A 23,856-nucleotide genomic window follows, 5' to 3' on the forward strand; every position below is an offset into this window, starting at 1 on the left:
TTAAGAAATCGTGTAGGTTTTGATGATGGCCGGTCCCTCGAGGTCTCGTCGCACCCACAGATCTCAGCTGAGCTGACGATGTGGGTAGAGGTCAGAGGTGCCAGGGAAGCCGGTTCTCGTCGAGCTGGGCAGTCTGATTCCTGAGGAAGGACTTGCAGCAAACCGCAGAGTTCTTAGTTGGTGCCTGCGGATGCAGGGTGACTACTCCTTAGCCACAAGGGAGAAATCTTGAGAAGAGTCAAGAGTTCCTTTCGTAGAAAGTATTCTTGATTCAAAGATGATCTAATTTGGAAGGGTCCCTGCTCCTGCCTTTATCCTAAAGAAAGGGGTGGGTACGCGACTAGGTCCTGCCCTAGGGGTGGGACCAGAAAGGGGGGTGGTTACACCCCTCTCCCATGCCGGACTTTCCCCAGGTCAGGGGCTGGGATGCCCCTGGAACTGGTTCTAGCCGGCAGATGCGTAGTGAGCACCGGGGTGCCAGTCCGCAGTCACCTTTCTGTAAAGCCCTGCCTACCCAGGATACACAAAACCCTGTCTGGGATGGTGCGAGCACCGCCCCTGACAGGAAACCCTTTGTCCAAGCTCTCCTCGCTGGAAGGACTCCCAGCAGCAGGAGGTCAGACTCGTGTCTGTGGTGGCAGCATCCATTTTGTGATGCTGAGGCTTGAGTTAACTTTAACCGGGGTTCACAGTTACATACATGTCGTGTCCCTCTAGAAGGGTGGAATGCTAACCCCGTCGCCAGAATTGGCGAGGGGTTAGTATTCCAATTCGTATGACACCTTACTCGACAAGTTTTGATAATGCGATACCAAAGTTAGCAAATAACCACGAGGATTTTAATGCACTTAAGAGTATATGGTATGCGTTATCATGGAACAGCTATTAGGACTTGGTTCCGCAAGCTGCAAACGGGCTCAGCTCATGCCAGAGCACCATTTCACATAATTCCAAGCACTCTGCCTTCAGGATTGTTAAGGCCTGCCATAGGAGTGACTGATAGGAATCTATGTGTCCATTTTAGGGTTAGATATAGAGATACTATATCTAAAGCAAAGGGTGATTACACCATCTTGCCCCAGCTGTCATGCAGCCAGTTGTGTCAGATTTGGGTGGCCAGCCAGGGGTGGCATAATACATGCTGCAGCCCCTGGTAGGCCCTGGGTACACCTATGCCCTGAATACCTACGGTATGCGGTACAGGGACTGATAAGGTGGCCCACTACCAATTGGTAAATGCACCTAAGGTACATGTGTGTCAATTTAGAGAGAGAACAGCTAGGCTGTGGGTCTGATTAGCAGGCCCACAGCCAGGGAAAGTCGTAAACCAGCGAAGCAAAAAAGCAAAAATCGGGGGTGACCATATGATTGCAGACCCCACTCTTCTACAGTCAACACAGCGTGGATATGTGTGTAAATAAATATATTGTATATATGTATCTATGATTTTGTATATGTATACATGGGGATATGTACATCTATATCTACATATGTCTCGCTTATAGCATCCGCTGTGGTGGATGCTCATTTTGTCTGCACTGAATCTATGCTGATGTACTCCTTTCCTTCTGGAAATGGTTTTGCAGATCCCTAGAATCCAGTACGCTGTTCTTATTGCTCATGTTGCCAAAAACTTTTTTAGTTATCTATTTTCCTTCGCCCCCTTTTCTTAAGGGTAAAGGGTTCAATCCTAGGGGAGAAGGTGTGGCTAGAGCCGTCGACCGCAAAGCTGTGGAACTGGGTTCTAGACTGGGCAGGGACGCCCGACATCTTGTGATTCTGGGCAAATCACTTATTCTCCCCGTGCCTAACAAAAATGAATGTGTCCATCTGTAACGTAACTGTTGCTCAGGTAATGCCCTCTGATACCTTCCGTTTGACTTTGCTCTATATAAAACTCCCCCAAAAAATCCTGTCCTCTGACAGAGTTCTTGCCAATGTTTTTATTTGTTTCTGATGCTTTTTACACAGATCATTGCTTCTCATCACAGCCAGGCTTGCACTTTGCTGCTCCCACCTGTTTTGGTCACTCATTGTTGATGGACTGGTTCTGTTGTAGAACTTTGTGCGACTCAATCGCAGACCCTCCTCCAATGGGATATAGCTATGGTATCTAATTCTAAGTTAAGGATTCTGTGGCTAATTGTCTCTATCAGATGGAAAAGGTACTTACCTTCGGTAACAATATATCTGGTAGGAACATAGTCTAGCCGCAGATTGATTAACGCGCACCCATCCTCCCCGCTCTGCAAGTGCCTTTTCAGTTTGGTTTCTTACAAGACTGGCCTTTTTGCCAGTGGTCTCTGTCTCAATCAGTGTTTGGTCTACACAAAATCCTTGACCAAGTCATAAATCTTTAGTCTGTGTTCACTGTCGCCTTCTCCACCCTTCCTCGGATGTGGTGGTGGGTACAAAATTGCATGCCCACTCTTGCACCCTTGTCGTTCTCCAGTGATGGGGCTTCTCCTATCCTTCTCCTTCCTTCTCTTTGACTCTGATACCGTCAATAGATCGTATTTAGTGCATATTGTCAAACAGTCCCTGTTATTGCAGGATTGTTGAGATTTACCATAGCATTAATTTCTATTACTGTTTAATTCATAAGAGCGTATAGTTTTTCTTTTTCTAGGGCGAGAACTCTCATTTCTCCCTTGTTTCCATATCTTCTGTTTTTTCTTCTTAAATCCATTTCTGATGTTTCACATCATTTGTTGTTTCTTATCTTTATTGTTTCCAAGATTTTTTAAAATCTTTTTTGGCACACTGTTCCCACATCCAGTTTTAATGGTGGCTCCGTGATCTTACGCAGAAAAGGCTTCACAGTAGAAAACTGACCCCAGCGTGCTGGGAGGGACTTGTATGGCTCCACTGATGTCATATCCGTGGACGGCACTGCTGAAAAATCTCCGGATCAAGACCAGCGCCTGGGGGAATTCTAAGTCAAAGAATCTGCAGCTAGACTATCTGGCACATGCATCAACCATTTTTGCGAGCGCTAACGGTGCAATTTGCAAAAATCAGCCTTTTGTGCCCTCAAAAAGAGCATTTGCGATGCATCAAGGTGCAAGGCACTTGCAATATGAGAATTCACAAATAATTGTGATTTCTCATATTGCAATTGCATTTAAGGAATCACAACTTGCGATTCCTTAAATGCAAATCAAGAACCACTTAAAAATAGCGATTTCTAAATTAGTGGGCGCAAATTACCATGAAGGTGAACTTGATGGTAATTTGTAAAAAACTTTGAAAAATGCACTAAAGTGCATTTTTCAAAGTTGTAAGTTACACACACACATGCCCCTTGGGGCATGTGTGTGCGCAACGTGGGCACAGAGCAATTTCAGAGGTGCCACTGGGTGGCCTTTGCGCAATTTGCGAGTACCTATTGGTACTTGCAAGTTGCGCATGCAATCTTCCATTCATTCCTATGGGCCTATAGGAATGAATCGGATGGCATTCCCTAATTGAGACTCGCAATTTGTGAGTCGTAATTAAGGCATGTTTAGGAATCACAATTTTAATAGCGATTCCTACATGAATGCTTTTGAGAGTCCTTAATTGCGATTCCTTAATAATCGCAATCTGAAAGAAACACGTTAGTATTAGATTCCTTACCTTAGAATATCCCCAGGCGCCAGTCTGGATCCGGAAACTTTTGCGTAGCAGTACCCCTGCGCGTCGGTAGGCGTCGTCTGCAGGCGTCCCCTGCGGCTCCGCGTCCGTCGTTGGCGTCGTGCACCGTGATGACGTCGCTGGAGTATATAGACGCCGCCTCCGCGCGCTGACGTCAGTTCTTCTTTTTTCCGCGCCAGTAAGCGCAGATCCGAAGAGCAGTACTCCGGTCTTTTGACCAAGTTTGTTAACTTTCTACTCTCTTTTGGTGCCTGGTAGGATGCCCGGTTTCAAGAATTGTGACGGTTGTGACCGCACGATGTCGGTCACGGACCATCACCGACTCTGTCTCCGGTGCCTGGGCCTGCGTCGACTGCCGGGCTCTCACTAACAAGGCTATACGGGAGCGGTCCCGCAAGCTACTTGAGCTCCGGGTGTCGGCCCCGCGTCGGGAGTGGTCCCGGTCCGGCCGGAGGTCCAGGGAGCGTTCGAGGGAGCGGTCGCGGAGCCGCGCCGAGCGCTCCGGAAGTAGTCACCATTTGTCGGGCTCTTCAGGTATGAAACACAAGAAGTCGGGGCGTCGTCATCGTACCCCCGACTCCCCCCCCCCGACGCTCGCGCGACGCGGCCGGGGGTTCGGGTGACCCCAACCCCGCGGCTCCGCGAGAGTCGCCGGCGCGGCCTGCCCCATACCCTCCGGTCCCTGGGCAAGGTGCGACGCCTGAGGAGATTGAGGCGTTCCTCATGGCCATGAGGGCGCTCAGCTCTCCGACGGGGCCTACGGCGCCTTCAGGCCCAGTGCTACCGTCTGAGGACCCTAGCGGTTCGGGTGTCCCTGGCTCGACGTCATCGGGTGCTTCGGCCCCGGTGCCGTCGACGGCTCCGACCCCGGCGCCGCAAGGGTCTTCGGGGTCGACGCCGGCTGGTCTGCCGACCGCTCTGCCGCCGATTCCATCGGGGTTACCCCCGACGCCGTTCCCGCGCGGCGCCGGTTCTCCTGTGCCGGCTCCGGGCGGCGGCGCCCCCATACCCTCCCCGAATGCGGACGCGGAGTCGGACCGACGTCGCTCGACGCCGGGCTCGACGCCGATGGGGCCTGTGAACCCCGAGGAGCCGGTATACATCGTTGACTCCGAATATGGAGATGATGAAGAGTACGGGGAAGGTTGGGAGGGGTCTGAGGACCCTCTGTCACGTGAGTGCCAGTATGACGTGGACTGGACAGGTGAATTGGGGGATGCCAGTGGTCTGGACGACTCTCCTAACCCTGGCTTTGTCTCTCCTCCTTCCGTGGCGTCGGAGGAGGGAGCTGCTTATTCAGTGGTGCTGATGAGGGCTGCCAAGGCCTTACACCTTGAGCTCCCCGTCGCGGCCGTGAGGCCTAACATCCTCACTGAGGTCTTCAAACCGCAGTCATGCCCACAGGAGCCACTGCTGCCGTTTAACGAAGCCTTGTCAGACGTTCTGTTGGGCACGTGGTCCAGGCCCGCTTCAGGTTCGCCTGTTGATCGGAACGTGGCCAGACGCCACCGTCCTTGTCCGGACGACCCCAAGTTCCTGTCCACCCCCGAGAGTCTGGTGATCCAGGCCTCGACCTCCCAGACCGCATTCCCGTCGGCCCCGCCCGACCGGGACTCTAAGAGGTATGACCAGTATGGCAAGAAGGTCTTCTCGTCCCTGAGTTTGGGACTGCGGTCTTGCAACACCGCTTTCCTCTTGGGCCGCTACACCCACTCTGTGTGGGATACGGTCACGGAACTGCTGCCAGAATGCCCCATGGAGGTGCCGGCAAAACTCGGCAAGGCTGTGGCTGAGGGCCGAGATGCAGCAAAATATTCCATACGTTGTGGTCTTGATACCACCGACTCGCTAGGCAGAGCGATGTCCACGACGGTGGCGATTCGTCGCCACGCCTGGCTGAGATCCGCCAACTTTTCGGCAGATGTCCAGAATGCCTTGCTGGACATGCCGTTCGATGGCTGTCGCCTCTTTGGTGACAAGGTGGACCACGCGCTGGAACGCTTCAAGGACTCCAGGGTCACGGCCAAGTCCTTGGGTCTCTCGACCCAGCGCCAGCAAACGGGTTCGTTTCGCTCCTTTCGTGGCCAAGGAAGGGGCGTCCCCACACGTGCTGCCAGCCACGCGCCGCAACAATCTTTTCAACGCGGTGGCGGCCGTGGAAACCGCCGTGGAGGCGGTCGGGGTCAACGGCGCGGTCAGGCCACACCTCCCCCCGCAGCATCTGCCTCCAAATCCTCCTAGTCCGTGCTTTCAGGCCCATGTGACGCCAGTGGGTGGCAGGGTTCGCCATCACCCCGCCCGCTGGCGCACAATCACATCGGACAGGTGGGTGCTGCAACTTGTCCGAAGGGGCTACTCCCTCCCCTTCGAGACCACTCCTCCAGCCATGCCACCGCAGAACCACCGTGTGTCGGGGGACCACTTGACACTTCTGCAGGAGGAAGTTACGGCCCTCTTGGCCAAGGGGGCCATCGAGCACGTTCCTGGGCCAGAAGTAGGGCGTGGTTGCTATTCCCACTACTTTCTGGTGCCCAAGAAGGACAAAGGGGGCCCACGTCCTATCTTGGATCTACGGAACGTCAACGGCTTCCTCCGGAAGGAGAAGTTCAAGATGTTGACATTAGCTCAGGTCTTGGCTGCTCTAGACCCGCAAGACTGGATGGTAGCGTTGGACTTGCAGGATGCGTATTTTCACATCCCTGTCCTGCCAGCCCACCGGCGTTACCTGCGGTTCACGGTAGGCCAGGAGCACTTTCAGTTTATCGTGCTCCCCTTCGGCCTTACCAGCGCCCCACGGGTGTTCACAAAGGTGATGGCGGTGGTCGCAGCCCATCTGCGCAGGTTAGGGGTTTCAGTCTTCCCCTACCTAGACGACTGGTTGTTGAAGGCGGGCTCGCCCCAGACAGTCGTCCACCACCTTCAGATGACGGCAGACCTCTTGCACGGCCTGGGGTTCTCCATCAATGTGCCGAAATCACACCTGTGTCCCTCTCAAAAGCTCCTTTTCATCAGAGCGGTTCTGGACTCGGCGCAGTTTCGGGTTTATCCTCTGGAACGGTGGGTCCGGGATATACAGGCTTTGATTCCCATCTTTCAGCCGCTATCCCGGGTTTCGGTCAGGTTGACGCTGCGGCTGCTGGGGCTGATGGCTTCCTGCATCCTTCTGGTGCATCACGCCCGGTGGCGGATGCGGGCTCTGCATTGGGACCTGAAGTTTCAGTGGGCCCAGCATCAGGGCAACTTGTCCGACCACGTCTTGATCTCGGAGGGCACTGCGAGACAACTGTGAGACAACTGCAGTGGTGGCTTACGGACCGCGATTGGGTCAGAGGCAGATCCCTCTCCCTTCCCCAACCGGAGCACGTTGTCGTGACGGACGCGTCCCTCCAGGGCTGGGGTGGCCACTTGGGAGAGGCAGAGATCAGAGGCATCTGGTCTCCGGCGAGTCCCGGCTCCATATCAACCTGTTGGAGCTACGGGCGATTCGTCTAGCACTGAAGGCATTCCTCCCCTTTGTCAACGGGAGTGTAGTGCAGGTGTTCACAGACAACACCACCGCCATGTGGTACTGCAACAAACAGGGCGGGGTGGGGTCGTGGACCCTTTGCCAGGAGGCTCTGCGCCTCTGGCAGTGGCTGGAACGTCAGGACATGACTTTGACGGTTCAACACCTGGCAGGTTCTCTGAACGCCAGGGCGGACAAACTCAGCCGTCGGTGCTCGATGGATCACAAATGGCGTCTGAACTCGGACGTGGCGCAAGGCCTCTTTCTGCAATGGGGAGAGCCTTGGTTAGATCTATTCGCCACAGAAGAGAACGTGCAATGTCATCAGTTCTCGGCGCGAGTGGAGTTGCGGTCTGTTATACGCCTTTCCGCCTATACCACTTCTGCCCAGAGTGCTGAAGAAGATGAGGCGCGACCGGGCCCAAGTTATCCTTGTGGCTCCGGACTGGGCTCGAAGGTACTGGTATCCCGAGCTACTCAGCATGTCAGTCGGTCCCCCGATCCGCCTGCCCCTTCAGGAGGACCTTCTGTCGCAGCTGCAGGGGACGGTCCTCAACCCGAACCTGTCCAGTCTCCACCTCCATGCTTGGAGATAGAGCGGCGGCAGTTGAGGCATTTGACTTGCCTCCTGAAGTCTGTGATGTAATTCTGGCAGCCAGGCGTCCCTCCACAAAGTCGGTATACGCCTGTCGGTGTAACAGATTTGTGGCATGGTGCACAGCAAAGGCTGTGGATCCTCTCTCTGCCCCTCTTTCCGAGGTTCTTCTTTTTCTTCTCTCTCTTGCCCAGCAAGGCTCTGCTCTGGGCACTATCAAGGGCTACCTTTCGGCCCTTTCAGCCTTTCTAAGGCTTCCTGATCAGCCTTCTTTGTTCAAGTCCCCAATTGTAACGAGATTCTTGAAGGGCATCACACACATGTATCCACCTGTTCCGTTTGTGATGCCTCAGTGGGACTTGAACCTGGTTCTAACCTTTTTGATGTGTGCTCCCTTTGAGCCCCTTCATTCTTGTCCTCTCCGTCTCCTGACTTTAAAGACGGCTTTCCTGGTTGCCATCACCTCTGCCAGGAAGAGTGAGTGAGCTCCAGGCTCTTTCTGTCCAACCTCCTTTCCTGTCCATTCATCCTGACAAGGTGGTTCTAAGGACTAGACCTTCTTTCCTGCCCAAAGTAGTTTCTGCTTTTCACATCGGGCAGTCCATCACCCTCCCCTCCTTCTTCCCGCCTCCGCATCCCTCAAAGGATGAAGAGCGGCTCCATCGTCTGGACCCAAAACGTGCGCTTTCATTTTATGTGGATCGCACACGCCAGTTCCGGGTGGATGACCAACTGTTTGTTGGCTACGTGGGTGCGAAGAAGGGACGGGCGGTACATAAACGGACCATCTCTCGGTGGGTCGTTCTGTCCATCAAAGCGTGCTACTCTTTGGCTCGCAAGGAGCCTCCTGTTGGGCTGAGGGCCCATTCCACTCGGGCCACGGCGGCTACTACTGCCCTGGGCCGGGGAGTCCCCTTGCAGGACATTTGCCAGGCGGCTACGTGGGCCTCGCTGCACACCTTTGCGAGGCACTACTGCCTGGACAGTCAAGTCCGGAGGGATGGCTTCTTTGGCCGTTCTGTCCTCCAGGACTTTCTGGTGTAGGAATGTATTGGTTCGCAGACCCACCACCGGGGTTGGTATTGCTGGGGTATCTATTCTAAGGTAAGGATTCTAATACTAACGTGTTTCTTTCAGATGAACAAGTTACTTACCTTCGGTAACGATATATCTGTAGGAAACATTAGTTAGTATTAGATTCCTTACCGAACCCACCCATCCTCCCCGTTCTGCGAACTGATACCTAGGGTTAAGGACATCACTTTCAGGGCCCTAGTTTCAAATGGCACCAGTGTTGGTTCTCACATGGCTCTGCGTGTTCTGGCGCGGAAAAGCTGTGTGCAAAGAACTGACGTCAGCGCGCGGAGGCGGCGTCTATATACTCCAGCGACGTCATCACGACGCCAACGACGGACGCGGAGCCGCAGGGGACGCCTGCAGACGACGCCTACCGACGCGCAGGGGTACTGCTACGCAAAAGTTTCCGGATCCAGACTGACGCCTGGGGATATTCTAAGGTAAGGAATCTAATACTAACTAATGTTTCTTACAGATATATCGTTACCGAAGGTAAGTAACTTGTTCATTAAGGATTCGCAAAAACTTTTCTTGATGCATATGCCTGTAAGTCTCTACCAGATATATCGTTACCGAAGGGAAGTAATTTTTCTTACACCATGGAGTAGAATATTCATGGCTTTAAGTGAGCTCAACATGTAGGTAACGGACAGATCTTTGCGCTTTGGACTGTAAGTTTCTACTCCTCTTGGCCACTGCTGAAAATTGAGTTATTGGGTGAACTAACAAAATCTGTATCAGCTGCATAATAAATTGAGATGAGTAATCATGGCCTGTCTCCAGAATAAGTATAATTTTGAGGTTTATTTCCTCTGTCACCATTGATGATTTACTAACGTCTCAACGCAGTTGTGTGTGAAAGAATTGCTCCCTGTGCTTGGCCATTACCACATATTAATTTTTATTTTTAGGAATTGTATGGGCCTAATTAAAGTTTTGGAGCCCAGTTATATAAAAAGTGCCTTTGGGAGTTTAGGGGTTTTGCTCCATCTCAATGCTGATTTTATTGATCTCTTTTTTAGACTGCAACTTTTTTATGAAATCAAATCTTGAATTGTTGTAATACACATTGCCATTTTTTTGTTCCAGATAAATATTTTGCGTGAAGCTATTAACAAGTTAGTGTGCTGTGGTCCAAATGGACCATTGTTTCTTGGTCAAGAAAGAACTGCACAATTACAAGATGATGCCCGCCAGAAACTCTTACGGTGAGTTTGAAAATGTGTGAAAATAAATTTTGTGAAGTTCCCTCAAGCTTACAAATGAAAGGTAGTCTTTTGTTGCCCTTCTTGACGGATTGTTTAAACTGAAGATTCCATATCTTTTGAATTCCATTGTGTGCCAGACTGGATCTGAAAACTTTTTTCCAGAAATTTTTCTCAAGCACTGCCAAGGTAGTATCTTCAGACTCCGCTGCAACCTCGGCCTGCTTTTGTAAGTGACTGTTCAGGGCTGTATATAGCTGCTAACCCTTAATGCTGACAACTTTTCTTTTTTCCACACCCTCTTAGTTGCGGCATTGTCAAAGCCTTGTTCGGTGCTGCTGTTAAGTTGACCCATCGCTAGGCACTATATGAGTGCTTCGGGTGACTCAGTCTTTTTGAACCTTCAGCGAGTTCCAGGCATTCACAATAGGATAGTATTGAGGATTGTGAGTCTCCTGATCTTGTGGATTCTGCTGGTAACTCAAGCCCATTAGCACATGCAGGTTTTGCAGCGTTAGCTCAGCCTTCGTCTGTCTGAACACTGGGGGTTCTCTTTCAGGCAACCTCAGTGAGCGGAAGAAAACTGGAGCAGAAGCACCACGTCAATCTAAGCTGGCTTTATCCGACTGAGCACAACGGCTTTCCATCAGGGGTAGTCCTGTGCAAGTTCCGATGGACAAGTCAACTCCATGTTGGGGTTCATGTGTGCTGTGCTAGGAGATTGTGAGGCTGTGGCCTTGCCTGGACCTTCAGGGAATTTCGTTAACTGTCAGCCATCTGATGAGGTCTGTGATTGCCAGGTCATACAAGCTCAGCCTGAGCATAAATTAAATTGAATCAAATTCATAATGTGTGCAAAAGCCCATAGGAGTCTTGGCGCTAGCGAACAAGCAAAAGGGCTAGACTGCAATTAACTTGAATACGTCTGTAGTGTGTTGCCAACAAATGCTGGGAGTAGGGGTTTGAAAACATCCAAGTTTAAAGTGATTCCTGGAAAAGAGTTGGGGTCTATCTGAAAAAAAGACGTTACTTAGATTCCTTACCTTAGAATAACCCCCAGGTGTCAGAGTGGATCCGGAAAGTTTTCGTCAGCAGTACCCCTGCTCGTCGTTAGGCATCGTCTGCGGCTCCGCCTCCGTCGTCGGAGTCGTGATCGCCGGGATGACGTCGTCGCAGTACTTGGACTCCGCCCTCGCGCGCCGACTTCAGTTATGTTCATCTTTTTTCCGCGCCAGCAAGCGCAGATCCGGGAAGAGCGTACCCATAGTAATTTTTTGACTAACTTTTTGGACAATTTTGTTTATCTTTTTCGAGTCGACTTCGACTCTTGGTGCCAGTAGGGTTGCCCGGTTTCAAGCTGTGTGACGCCTGTCACCAACTGATGTCGGTTACCGACCCCCACCGCCGGTATTTCTACTGTCTGGGGGCCGACCACGATGACAAATCGTGCCCCGACGGGCCGTGACAATAAAAGCTAGGCGGGAGCAGTCCTTCAAGCTCCTCGAGATCCGGCAGTCGGCTCCGCGCCGCTCGAGGTCCCGATCTAGGAGGAAGTCGAGAGACCGGTCGTGGAGCCGCAGTCCTCAACATTTGTCGGGATCCAAGTCCTCGCACTCAGGTAAGTCGAGAAGTCGAAGAGACTACATCGCTCTTCTGACTCCCCTCGCTGGTCGTACGACTCGGCCGAGGGTTCGGGTAGCACCACCCATGTGGCTCCGCCGAAGCCGCAGGAGTCTCATCCGGTCCCACACCCTCCGGTCCCTGGACTCAATGCGACTCCGGGCGAGATTCGAGACTTACTTGTGGCCATGAAGTCTCTCTTCCTGCCGTCAAGGCCTGCCGGCGCGCCTTTGAGCCCCGCAGGTCTGACTGGGGGTCCTAGCGAGCCAGCCGCTTCGGCGCCGTCGTCTGCTTCGGTCCCGCCGCTGCAGGCCCCCGTGGGATCCAGGCCTGGATCCCGGTCGACGTCAGTTGACCTTACGACTCCCCCGCTGGCGCCGACCCCCACGGTGCCGCTTCCGGCACCTTCCTCCGACGATGCCATCCCTGGTTTCCGCCCCGGTCTGGGTCCTGCGTCTGAGCCGCGCCGTCTCTGACGTCGATGGGTCTTCGCTTATGACCTTGCTCCGTCATTTATGACTGTTTATCAGGACACGGATGAAAGGGAGGAATGGGAGGGGTCTGGACTGGGTAGATAAGCGAGGGGAGGCCAGTGGTCTAGACACTTCACCTTACACTGGTTTTATCTCTCCTGCTTCCGTGGCTACGGAGCAGGGAGCTACTTATACTGTGATGCTGCACAGGGCGGCCACGGCCTTGGGCCTTGAGCTCCCTGCAACGGTTGTGAGGACTAGCTCCTCACCGAGGTGCTTCAACCACCAGTAAGCTCTTCGGACCCTCTGCTGCAGTTTAATAAGGGCCTCACTGACGTTCAGATGAGCACTTGGTCCAATCTCACCATTGTCCCTCCTGTGGATCGGAACGTGGCCCGGCGCCACCGCCCAGCTCCGGGTGACCCCTCCTTTCTGTCCGTACATCCCACACCTGAAAGTCTGGTTATCCAGGCCTCCACGTCCCAGACCGCCTTGCCGACCACACCACTGGACCGGGAATCCAAAAGGATGGAACAGTTTGACCAGAAACGGTCTTCCTCCCTCAGTTTGGGATTGCGAAGCATTAATACTGCATGCCTTTTGGACCGTTGCACCCACTCTCTGTGGGATACGTGGCGGACGTGCTGCCCAAGTGCCGGGAGAGGGCCAGGGCACGGCTCGCGCAAGCTCTTGCTGAGGTGCGGGATGCAGCACGGTATTCCATCCGATGTGGTCTTGACACCACGGACTCGCTAGGTAGAGCGATGTCAACAACGGTGGCGATTCGTCGTCACACCTGACTGAAGTTGACAAAGTTTTCAGGGGATGTCCAGAGCACTTTGATGGACGTCGCCTCTTTGGCGGCAAGGCAGATAGCGCGCTGGAGCGTTTCAAGAACTCCAGGGCTACTGCCAATTTCTTGGGCCTTTCGGCCCAGCGCCAGCAACCTTCTGCCTTTCGCTCCTTTCGTGGCCACGGGAGGGGCGTCCCCGCACGTTCGTCCACCCACAGGCCGCAGAACCAGCCTCAACGCGGACGTGCATTCCACCGTGGCAGAGCAGGGGGACAGAGAGCCGGTCAGTCCACATCCGCTCCCGCAGCATCTGCTTCAAAGCCTTCCTAGTCTGAGCTATCAGGCCCATTCCACTCCAGTGGGAGGCAGAGTTCGCCATCACCTGCTCCACTGACGTACCATCAATTCGGACAGGTGGGTGCTCCGAATCGTCCGATGGGGCTACTCCCTCCACTTTGAGGCGGCCCCTCCAGCCATGCCACCGCAGTACCACCGCACTTCGGGGATCACTTGCAACTTCTACTGGAGGAAGTTACGGCCCTCTAGGCCAAGGGGGCCATCGAGCGCGTTCCTGGCCCAGGAGTGTGACGAGGTTGTTACTCCCACTACTTTCTGGTTCCCAAGAAGGGCAAAAGGTGCCTAAGCCCTATCTTGGACCTCAGGAGTGTCAACGGGTTCCTCGGGAAGGAGAAGTTCAAGATGCTGAGGTTAGCTCAGGTTTTGGCTTCCCAGGACCCTGGAGACTGGATGGTAGCATTGGACCTGCGGGATGCTTATTTCCACATTCCCGTCCTGCCGGCGGTTCACGGTGGGCCACGAGCATTTTCAGTTTACTGTACTCCCCTTCGGCCTCACCAGTGCCCCTCAGGTGTTCACGAAAGTGATGGCGGTGGTCACAGCTCATCTGCGCATATCAAGGTTGTAGGAGAGTAGGGTCTGCAATCCTATGATCACCCAGATTTTTTGTTTTTGTTTCACTGGTTTACGACTTTCTCTGGCTGTGGGCCTGCCAATCAGACCCACAGCCTAGCTGTTCTCTCGCTAAATTAATGTGTACCTTAGGTGCATTACCCAATTGGAACTGGGCCACCTTGTCAGACCCTGTAACTCAGGGCATCGGTGTACCCAGGGCCTACCAGGGGCTGAAGCATGTATTATGCCACCCCTGGATGGCCATCTAAATCTGACACAACTGGCTGCGCGACAGCTGGGGCAACGTGGCGTACTCGCCCTTTGCTTTAGATATAGTATACCTATATCTAACCCCCAAATGGACACCCGAATTCCTATCAGCCACTCCTATGGCAGGCCTTGACAATCCTGAAGGCAGAGTGCGTGGAATCGTGTGAATTGGGCTCTGGCACGAGCCGAGCCCGGTTGCAGCTTGCGGAACCAAGACCCAATGGCTGTTCCATGATAACGCGTACCATATTGATAACTTCGGTATCGCGTTATCAAGACATGTCGAGTAAGGTGTCATACGAATCGGGATACTGACCCCTCACCAATGCTGGCGACGGGGTTAGCATTCCACCCTTCTAGAGGGACACGACATGTAAGTAACTGTGAACCCCGGTTAAAGTTAACTGAAGCCTCAGCTCCACAAAATGGAGGCTGCCACCACAGACACGAGTCTGACCTCCTGCTGCTGGGAGTCCTTCCAGCGAGGAGAGCTTGGCCAAAGGGTTTCCTGTCCGGGGCGGTGCTCGCACCATCCCAGACAGGGTTTTGTGTATCCTGGGTAGGCAGGGCTTTACAGGAAGGTGACTGCGTAGTGGCACCCCGGTGCTCACTACGCATCTGCCGGCTAGAACCAGTTCCAGGGGCACCCCAGCCCCTGACCTGGGGAAAGTCCAGCATGGGAGAGGGGTGTAACCACCCCCCTTCCTGGTCCCACCCCTAGGGCAGGACCTAGTCGCGTACCTACCCCTTTCTTTAGGATAAATGGCAGGAGCGGGGACCCTTCCAAATTAGATCATCTTTGAATCAAGACACTACTTTCTACGAAAGGAACTCTCGACTCTTCTCAAGATTTCTCCCTTGTGGCTAAGGAGTAATTGTGAAACAGGAGCCCAGATTACTACCGATGCCCAGGCCGCTGGCGCAAACCGCCTCTTAGTTCCCATGTTGAATAGTTGCCAAATAAAGAGACGGGCGCTGGAAGCAGGAGTCAAGAACAGAGTTTAATTCTCATGAGGAGAGCCAGTCATTTCGGACACGAAACATGGTGTCTTTCAGGAGGTGCTCTAACAAGTGAGCTGAGACTCTTTCTTTTATACCTTACAAAACACTTGATAGTACAATCAGGACAGTGTGACGCAAAGGAAAAGACATCCCTATAATCCTCGTGTCAATCCTACCCCACATATGTTCACAATAGGGACCCTTGACCTGCTGATAAGAGGGGAGGGCAATCACGCAGCTGAGTGTTCCGTCAACTGTTTGGATGTGTGCGCCTGATCATGGACCAGGGGGTGGGGTGGCTAGGATCAATAGTGGGCCCTTTGAAGAGGAGTGACTTCATACAATAAGGGCAGTAAATGGTATCTCCTGGCTTAGGCGATGGCCTCGGACATGTGTGGTCAGCCGGACTCGGGGGAAGGGGTCATCAAAGGAGTGGTATTCATGCTGCGTGAACAATCGAGCGCGGAGGGAAGGCTTGTCAACAGAGGGGCATTCATGGAAGGAAAGGAGGTGTTGGTCAGGCGCGGCCGTGGCTCTCAAGGACAGGGTCTTGCAGAAGAAGAAGGTTTACGGCTTGCCCATGTGAGGAGAAGGGAGGGGGAGCCAGGGTGGACACGGGGACAGAGTCACAGAGAGAGAGAGAGAGATCTTATGACCCGTACATGAGAGAGCGGGGGCAGTCAGGTGCAGCTGGGGAGGGCTATGTCAGCTAAGGCGAAGGATGCCTCATCAAGAGGGAATGGGGGGGGGTTTGTGCGGGTCAAGCAGGAGAGTTGCCTTTCGCAGCAGGGTCGCGCAGAGGGAGAGGGTTTCATGGTCTATGCATGAGAGAGGGGGTGTAAGATACGCGCAGGAGGGAAGCCGGGGATTCCAATGGGTAAAAGGCCATGGTGCCTAGAATGGCTGTACATATGCATAGGGGTATGGGCTCTTACTGGCAGAGTGATACGGTCAATAATTTACGGTATTCATGGTGCTCACAGGGAGAGGAGTGGGAGAAGAAGGGAAATGAATGCTGTTTATGTACATTAATTTCTTCAATTCCCACATAGTCACCCTGCATCCGCAGGCACCATCTAAGAACTCTGCGGTTTGCTGCACGTCCTTCCTCAGGAATCGGACTGCCCAGCTCGACGAGAACCGGCTTCCGTGGCACCTCTGACCTCTACCCACATCGTCAGCTCAGCTGAGATCCGTGGGTGCGACGAGACCTCGAGGGACCGGCCATCATCAGAACCTGCACGATTTCTAAACCAGCACGACCACCGAGGGATCCTCTGGTGAGTGCTCTGGGGTCCGAGAAGCCCTGACCCTGAGCAGCTCCAGCACCGAAGTGCAGCCTCCCAGCATCTCCACGATCTGCGTGGGGCCCTTCTGCTTTTTGCTGCTCATCGCGTTGTCTGGCTACTAGCCCGCTGGCTTGTGGCCTTCTCGACGACGCCCGACAACCAACGCTGCTGGTCTGGTTGCTCCAGACTGGCCTTTGCTCCCTTCTGAGAGAGGAGCACCCCGGACCCTCCTAGTCCACTCAAGACGCCATTTTAGGTCCACCACGTGGCCCTGAATTTGCCAAGGCTTGTTGCCCCAATCCTGGGCCCAGCGACGCCGACAGCATCAACCTTCGTGGGACAGCTCGTACCTCCATCCTGGTCGCCGACAACGCCTCCTGGTCCGTGAGACTGCAGAGCCTAGCGTCGCCCACTCACCTAGTCGAGGTGGCGATCATCCGGTGCCCTCCTGGTGCCCTCTGACTACTGGCTAGTAGTTACGAACTTGGTCCCCTCTGCTTTCAGGTGTCATCCATCTCTGATCCAGGCTTGGATCTCTACGAACTATCTTCACTGGTCACCGGCCAGCAACTCTTTCCTTCCGGCTCCTGGTTCGTCAGCGAAGACTCCCGACGTCTGTACAAGACTTATGCAGCCGCAGCCCCTGGGCTAGGTAACTTCGGCATTTCGGTGCCCGCATAGCCTCACTATCTAAGGGTCCAGAGTCCCTGTCGCTTCCGACTTACCTTATCGGGTTCGCCCGAGAACACTAACCTTTCCGTGCCCTCGGGCATTTGCATAGATTGTGCACTTGAAGTATTTTCCTAAGAGTTTTGTTGTGTGCTTAGTACCCTGGCCTCATAAAGAGTACAGGGCTGTTGTGACTTTAAATAAATACACTGTATATTTTCATAACACTTGTGTGGTGTCCATTCACTTGGTGTTCAACGGGTATGTGATGGTATAACAGCTGGCTCAACACGCCCTCTAGAGTTTAGCCCGAAGACTGCTCGTATCCACGCTACTAGGATAGCTGGTCTAAGGTTGACTTACAACCAATCACCATAAGGGTCGTTTGGACTGATACATAGTGATCACTAGAATAGTGAGCACTGCATATCGGGCCAACTTCTCACATTGGTGAGCAGCGGTTGGGATTTGAGCTTGCTGTTGTTTTACCACGCGTATCCTAAGAATATCTTGTGAAAAATCGCATAAGTACTCCAGGTACCTATAACTTAGCTTAGAATACTCTGAGTTCTACTGAACCAGCTGTTGTAGCTCCTCAAGGCTTAGCACACCTTGGCTACAACTCTTAGCAAGGGATCAGTAGGTAAACACATAGTGTAGGTAGGTGCATCACTTACACCACACTAGAAGCAGCATGTCAGACAAAGGAGGAAACTCTGAGTCTCCCCTTGTGTCAGTCGACCCTCCACAGGTCATGTCCAGATATGCTGCACTTAGCTTCCAAGAGATGCAACAGATCTGTACATCTCGGAAGCTAAAACAGGGTGCAAACCCTACCATTCCGTTTCTGATTGGTCTCTTAGAGACTTATGATGCTAGGAGGGCTGGTAACACAGACCCTTCCCATCCAGAAGGGAATATGCCCCCCCTCGAGGGAACCTTAGGTGACCCTGACCTTATCCATCTCTCCGCAGAAGGTGAAGAGGAGGATAAGGATCTAGAGCCATCTGAGGACGAGGCAGACAAAGGTCCAGTAGTAGTTAGCCAGCTAACTAGGGACAACTTAAGCCGGCACGAGAATGGTACTAGGAGACCCCTGGGGCCCCTCTCAGGCCAGCTTAACATTGGGAATGGACGAGTTAGGTCTCTGTCGAGAGGCTCTAATAGATCCGTTCGAACCAATGGCTCTCGAGGCTCTTCTCAAAGAGGGATGTCATCCCCTCAGAGGAGAGTATACGAAGCTAAAGTGAGGGAAGTCAATCTGAGGATTGAAAGGGAAGAACTTGCCCTGGCCAAAGAGAGACTCGCCTTTGCTAGAGAGCAAGAATTGAGTGGGACAAACCCCACTGGTGGCAGCATTCCCCCACGGGAAAACAGGAGTTTAGACACTAGGCACCTGAGTAAGATAGTGCCCCCCTTTAAGCAAGGGGACGATATCCACAAATGGATTACTGCTTTGGAGAGGGCCTGCACTGTACAGTGTGTCCCCCAGAGTCAGTGGGCAGCTATCTTTGAAGGTAAAGGTAGAGATAAGCTCCTCACTACTAGAGTGGAGGACGCTAACAATTACCATGTCCTGAAGAACACACTGATTGATGGGTTTGGCCTAACCACTGAGCAGTACAGGTTGCTGTTCAGGGATACCCAGAAAACTCAGTCTCAGGACTGGTCTGATTTTGTCGATTGTGCTACTAAGGCTTTGGAGGGCTGGTTGCTGGGCAGTAAGGTTACTGATTACACAGGATTGTATAATTTGATCATGCGAGAACAGATTTTAAACAATTGTCAGAACCAGTTGTTGCATCAGCACCTTGTCGACTCGGATCTGACCTCTCCCCAAGAATTGGGAAAGAAGGCAGACAGATGGTTCAGAACAAGGGTTAAGCAAAACCAGGGCCCGAACCAGGGTGGTCAGAAGAAAGCAGACCAGAAGGGTAAAGATTCTAAGGGTGAACAAAATGACCAGAAGTCTTCGACAGGTCCCCAACAACCCAAAGAGGGGGGGGGGGGGGGGGGGGGGGGGTCAGGCTTCCCAGAAAAAGAAGAATCAAGAAGGCCAATCGAAAAGGTGGTGCCAATACTGTAAAAGTAAAACTCACTGGTTTAGTGACTGCACCAAGAAAGGAGGGCAGACTCCTGCTACTGCAGCCCCTAAGGCACCTGTGCCCCCTAGTACAGCCGACAGTAGTAGTGCACCTCCCAAGGGATTAGTTGGGTTAACCTTGGGTTCTGAGGGATGTGACAACTTAGTTGGCACACTCACTCAGGCTGTCCTTGTCTGTACGGGGGACGTGGATATGTCCCCTGATGTCAGTCCCAATACTTTGGGCAAATACCGACAGACGCCTTTAATAAATGGAAGAATGGCTCAGGCCTATAGGGACACTTGTGCCAGTGTCACCATGGTGACACCTAACTTTGTGGACCCTGGACAGATCATGCCAGGTACAGATTTCCTGGTGACCAATGCCAGCAACGTCACTACCAGTCATAGTATGGCGATTGTTGCTTTCTCCTGGGGACGGGTAAATGGCCAGAAAAAGGTTCTTGTTAGTTCAGACCTCCCAGTGGATTGTTTGTTGGGCAATGATTTGGAGTCATCACAATGGTCAGAAGTGGAGCAGAGGACTCACATGGAAATGTTAGGCTTGCCAGCACATGTGCTTGCTGTGACTAGGTCACAGGTCAGACGATGCCCCACTGAACAGGTGCTGGATCCTGGAACAATGGACCAGACCCCTCCCAAGAAGAAGAGCAGTAGGGTTAAGGCAGCGCCTTCCCCCTTGCCCCAGGTCGAGGATCAAGTCTCAGAGGAGGCTGACCTCCAGGAATTGCGGGAAACTGAACCTAAAGAACTCGAACTTGATCAAGTTGAGTTTCTGGGCTCAGGGCGACCCACACGAGAAGACCTGGGGAAGGACCAATTAGACTGCCCTTCCCTTGAACCCCTCAGACAGCAGGCTGCTGCTGAGGCTGCTGGGAACGCCACAGGTACCCACAAGGTATACTGGGAGGATGGACTCCTGTACACTGAGGCAAGAGACCCCAAGCCTGGCATGACCAGGAGGCTGGTTATCCCCTTGTCTCAGCGTGGTTTCCTTCTTACCTTGGCCCACGAGATTCCCTTAGCAGGACACTTAGGCCAGACAAAGACGTGGGACAGGCTTGTCTCGCACTTTCACTGGCCCCACATGAACGAAGATACCAAGGAGTTTTGTCGCTCCTGTGCCACTTGCCAAGCCAGTGGTAAGTCAGGTGGCACAACAAAGGCCCCCCTTATACCAATGCCTGTGATGGGGGTGCCCTTTGAAAGAGTGGGGATTGACATTGTCGGTCCAATGGAACCCCAAACGGCATCAGGGCACAAGTTTATACTGGTGGTAGTGGATCATGCCACCAGGTATCCTGAAGCTATTCCCCTTAGGACCACGACAGCACCTGTTGTGACAAGAGCCCTAGTTGGAGTGTTCTCCAGAGTGGGCTTCCCTAAGGAGGTTGTCTCTGACAGAGGTGCAAACTTCATGTCGAGCTACTTGACTGCTATGTGGAAGGAATGTGGTGTCAACTACAAGTTCACTACACCCGATCACCCACAATGCAATGGGCTTGTTGAAAGGTTCAACAGGACCCTAAAAGGGATGATTCACGGACTACCTGAAAAGCTCCGGCGTAGATGGGACGTCCTTATTCCCTGCCTTTTATTCGCTTATAGAGAAGTCCCACAGAAGGGGGTTGGCTACAGCCCTTTTGAACTTTTGTACGGACATCCTGTAAGAGGACCCCTGTGTTTGGTGAAGGAAGGATGGGAGAGACCTCTCAAAAAGCCTGCAACCAGCATAGTGGACTATGTGCTTGGCCTCCGCTCCCGGATGGCTGAGTACATTGAAAAGGCATCCGAAAACCTTAAGGCCAGCCAAGAACTCCAAAAAGCTTGGCATGACCAAAAGGCTGTCCTGACTGTTTATCAGCCTAGACAGAAGGTGTGGGTGTTGGAGCCAGTGGCCCCAGCAGCACTCAAAGACAAATGGTCTGGGCCCCACACAATTCTTGAGCAAAAGGGAGAGGTCACCTACCTGGTGGACCTTGGAACTCCCAGGAGCCCCCACAGGGTGCTCCATGTCAACAGGCTCAAAGGATATGTCGACAGGAAGGACATGAGCTTGCTCATGGCCATAGATGAGGGACAGGAGGAAGAGAGTGACCCTCTCCCAGACCTGCTCCCTCAGAATCCTGATGATGGGTCAGTAGATGGTGTTGTCTTTTGTGGCAGCCTCTCTGAACATCAACAGAAGGATTGTAAACAGGTTCTTCAATCCTTCCGGCATATGTTATCTCTAACACCCAGTCAGACCAATTGGTGTACCCATGAGGGTGACACTGGTGACAGCTTGCCCGTCAAGAGTAAAATCTACAGGCAGCCCGATCACGTTAGAACCTGCATCAAAACTGAAGTGCAGAAAATGTTGGAGTTGGGAGTCATTGAACCCTCGGATAGCCCTTGGGCTAATCCCGTAGTTCTAGTGCCGAAGCCTCACACCCCGGGTGGTAAGAAAGAGATGAGGTTCTGCGTAGACTACAGGGGTCTCAATGCAGTCACTAAGACTGATGCTCACTGTAGGAGAGTAGGGTCTGCAATCCTATGATCACCCAGATTTTTTGCTTTTGTTTCACTGGTTTACGACTTTCTCTGGCTGTGGGCCTGCCAATCAGACCCACAGCCTGGCAGTTCTCTCTCTAAATTACGACATGTACCCTAGGTGCATTTACCAATTGGAACTGGGCCACCTTATCAGACCCTGTAACTCAGGGCATAGGTGTACCCAGGGCCTACCAGGGGCTGAAGCATGTATTATGCCACCCCTGGCTGGCCTCCTAAATCTGACACAACTGGCTGCATGACAGCTGGGGCAAAGTCGTGTACTCACCCTTTGCTGTAGATATAGTATACCTATATCTAACCCTAAAAATGGACACACAGATTCCTATCAGTCACTCCTATGGCAGGCCTTAACAATCCTGAAGGCAGAGTGCATGGAATCGTGTGAAATGGTGCTCTGGCATGAGCTGAGCCCGTTTGTAGCTTGCGGAATCAAGTCCTAATAGCTGTTCCATGATAACGCGTACCATATACTCTTAAGTGCATTATAATCCTCGCGGTTAAATGCTATCTTTGGTATTGCTTCATCAAAACATGTCGAGTAAGGTGTCATACGAATTGGAATACTAACCCCTCGCCAATTCTGGGGACGGGGTTAGCATTCCACCCTTCTAGAGGGACACGACATGTATGTAACTGTGAACCCCGGTTAAAGTTAAACGAAGCCTCAGCTTCACAAAATGGATGCTGCCACCACAGACACGAGTCTGACCTCCTGCTGCTGGGAGTCCTTCCAGCGAGGAGAGCTTGGACAAAGGGTTTCCTGTCCGGGGCGGTGCTAGCACCATCCCAGACAGGGTTTTGTGTATCCTGGGTAGGCAGGGCTTTACAGGAAGGTGACTGCTGAGTGGCACCCCGGTGCTCACTACGCATCTGCCGGCTAGAACCAGTTCCAGGGGCACACCAGCCCCTGGCCTGGGGAAAGTCCGGCATGGGAGAGGGGTGTAACCACCCCCCTTCCTAGTCCCACCCATAGGCAGGACCTAGTCACCGGGTCAGCCCCTTTTCCTAGTATAAAGTTAGGAGCGGGCCCCCTTCCAAATTAGATCATCTTTGGAATCAAGACACGACTTTCTGCGAAAGGACTTCAAGATTTCTTCTTCAAGATTCTCCCTTGTGACTAAGGAGTAGTCACCCTGCATCAGCGGGCACCATCTTAAGAAACACTGCGGTCTGCTGCAAGTCCTTCCTCCGGAATCCGACTGCCCAGCTCGACGAGAACCGGCTTCCCTGGCACCTCTGACCTCTACTCACCTCTACAGCCAAGCTGAGAACCGGGAGTGCGACGAGACCTCGAGGGACCGGCCATCTTCAAGACTGCACGACATCTTTCCAGCACGACCGCCGAGGGATCCTCTGGTGAGTGCTTTGGGGTCCGAGAAGCCCCGACCCTGAGCAGCTCCAGCACCGACGTACAGCCTCCCAGCATCTCCACGATCTGCGTGGGGCCCTTCTGCTTTTTGCTGTTCATCACGTTGTCTGGCTACTAGCCCGCTGGCTTGTGGCCTTCTCGACGACGCCCGACAACCAACGCTGCTGGTCTGGTTGCTCCAGACTGGCCTTTGCTCCCTTCTGAGAGAGGAGCACCCCGGACCCTCCTGGTCCACTCAAGACGCCATTTTAGGTCTACCACGTGGCCCTGAATTTGCCACGGCTTGTTGCCCCAATCCTGGGCCCAGCGACGCCGACAGCATCAACCTTCGTGGGACAGCTCGCACCTCCATCCTGGTCGCCAACAATGCCTCCTGGTCCGTGAGACTGCAGAGCCTAGCGTCGCCCACTCACCTAGTCGAGGTGACGATCATCCGGTGCCCTCCTGGTGCCCTCTGACTACTGGCTAGTAGTTACGAACTTGGTCCCCTCTGCTTTCAGGTATCATCCATCTCTGATCCAGGTTTGGATCTCTACGAACTATCTCCACTGGTCGCCGGCCAGCAACTCTTTCCTTCCGGCTCCTGGTTCGTCAGCGAAGACTCCCGACGTCTGTACAAGACTTATGCAGCCGCAGCCCCTGGGCTAGGTAACTTCGGTATTTCGGTGCCCGCATAGCCTCACTATCTAAGGGTCCAGAGTCCCTGTCGCTTCCGACTTACCTTATCGGATTCGCCCGAGAACACTAACCTTTCCGTGCCCTCGGGCATTTGCATAGATTG

General features: G+C 53.1%; 1 protein-coding gene across 1 annotated transcript in view; it reads left to right on the forward strand.

Moving 5' to 3' along the window:
• TDRD9 (tudor domain containing 9) overlaps positions 1–23,856 on the forward strand; it is a 2,495,642-nt gene that overhangs the window by 2,249,986 nt on the left and 221,800 nt on the right. The window contains exon 34 of the mRNA XM_086937885.1: positions 9,903–10,021. Within this exon, the coding sequence (XP_086794011.1) occupies positions 9,903–10,021 (119 nt within the window). The remainder of the gene's footprint in view (positions 1–9,902; positions 10,022–23,856) is intronic.

The sequence above is a fragment of the Lissotriton vulgaris genome, chromosome 9 (genome assembly GCF_964263255.1).
Source record: "Lissotriton vulgaris chromosome 9, aLisVul1.2, whole genome shotgun sequence".
NCBI lineage: Eukaryota > Metazoa > Chordata > Amphibia > Caudata > Salamandridae > Lissotriton > Lissotriton vulgaris.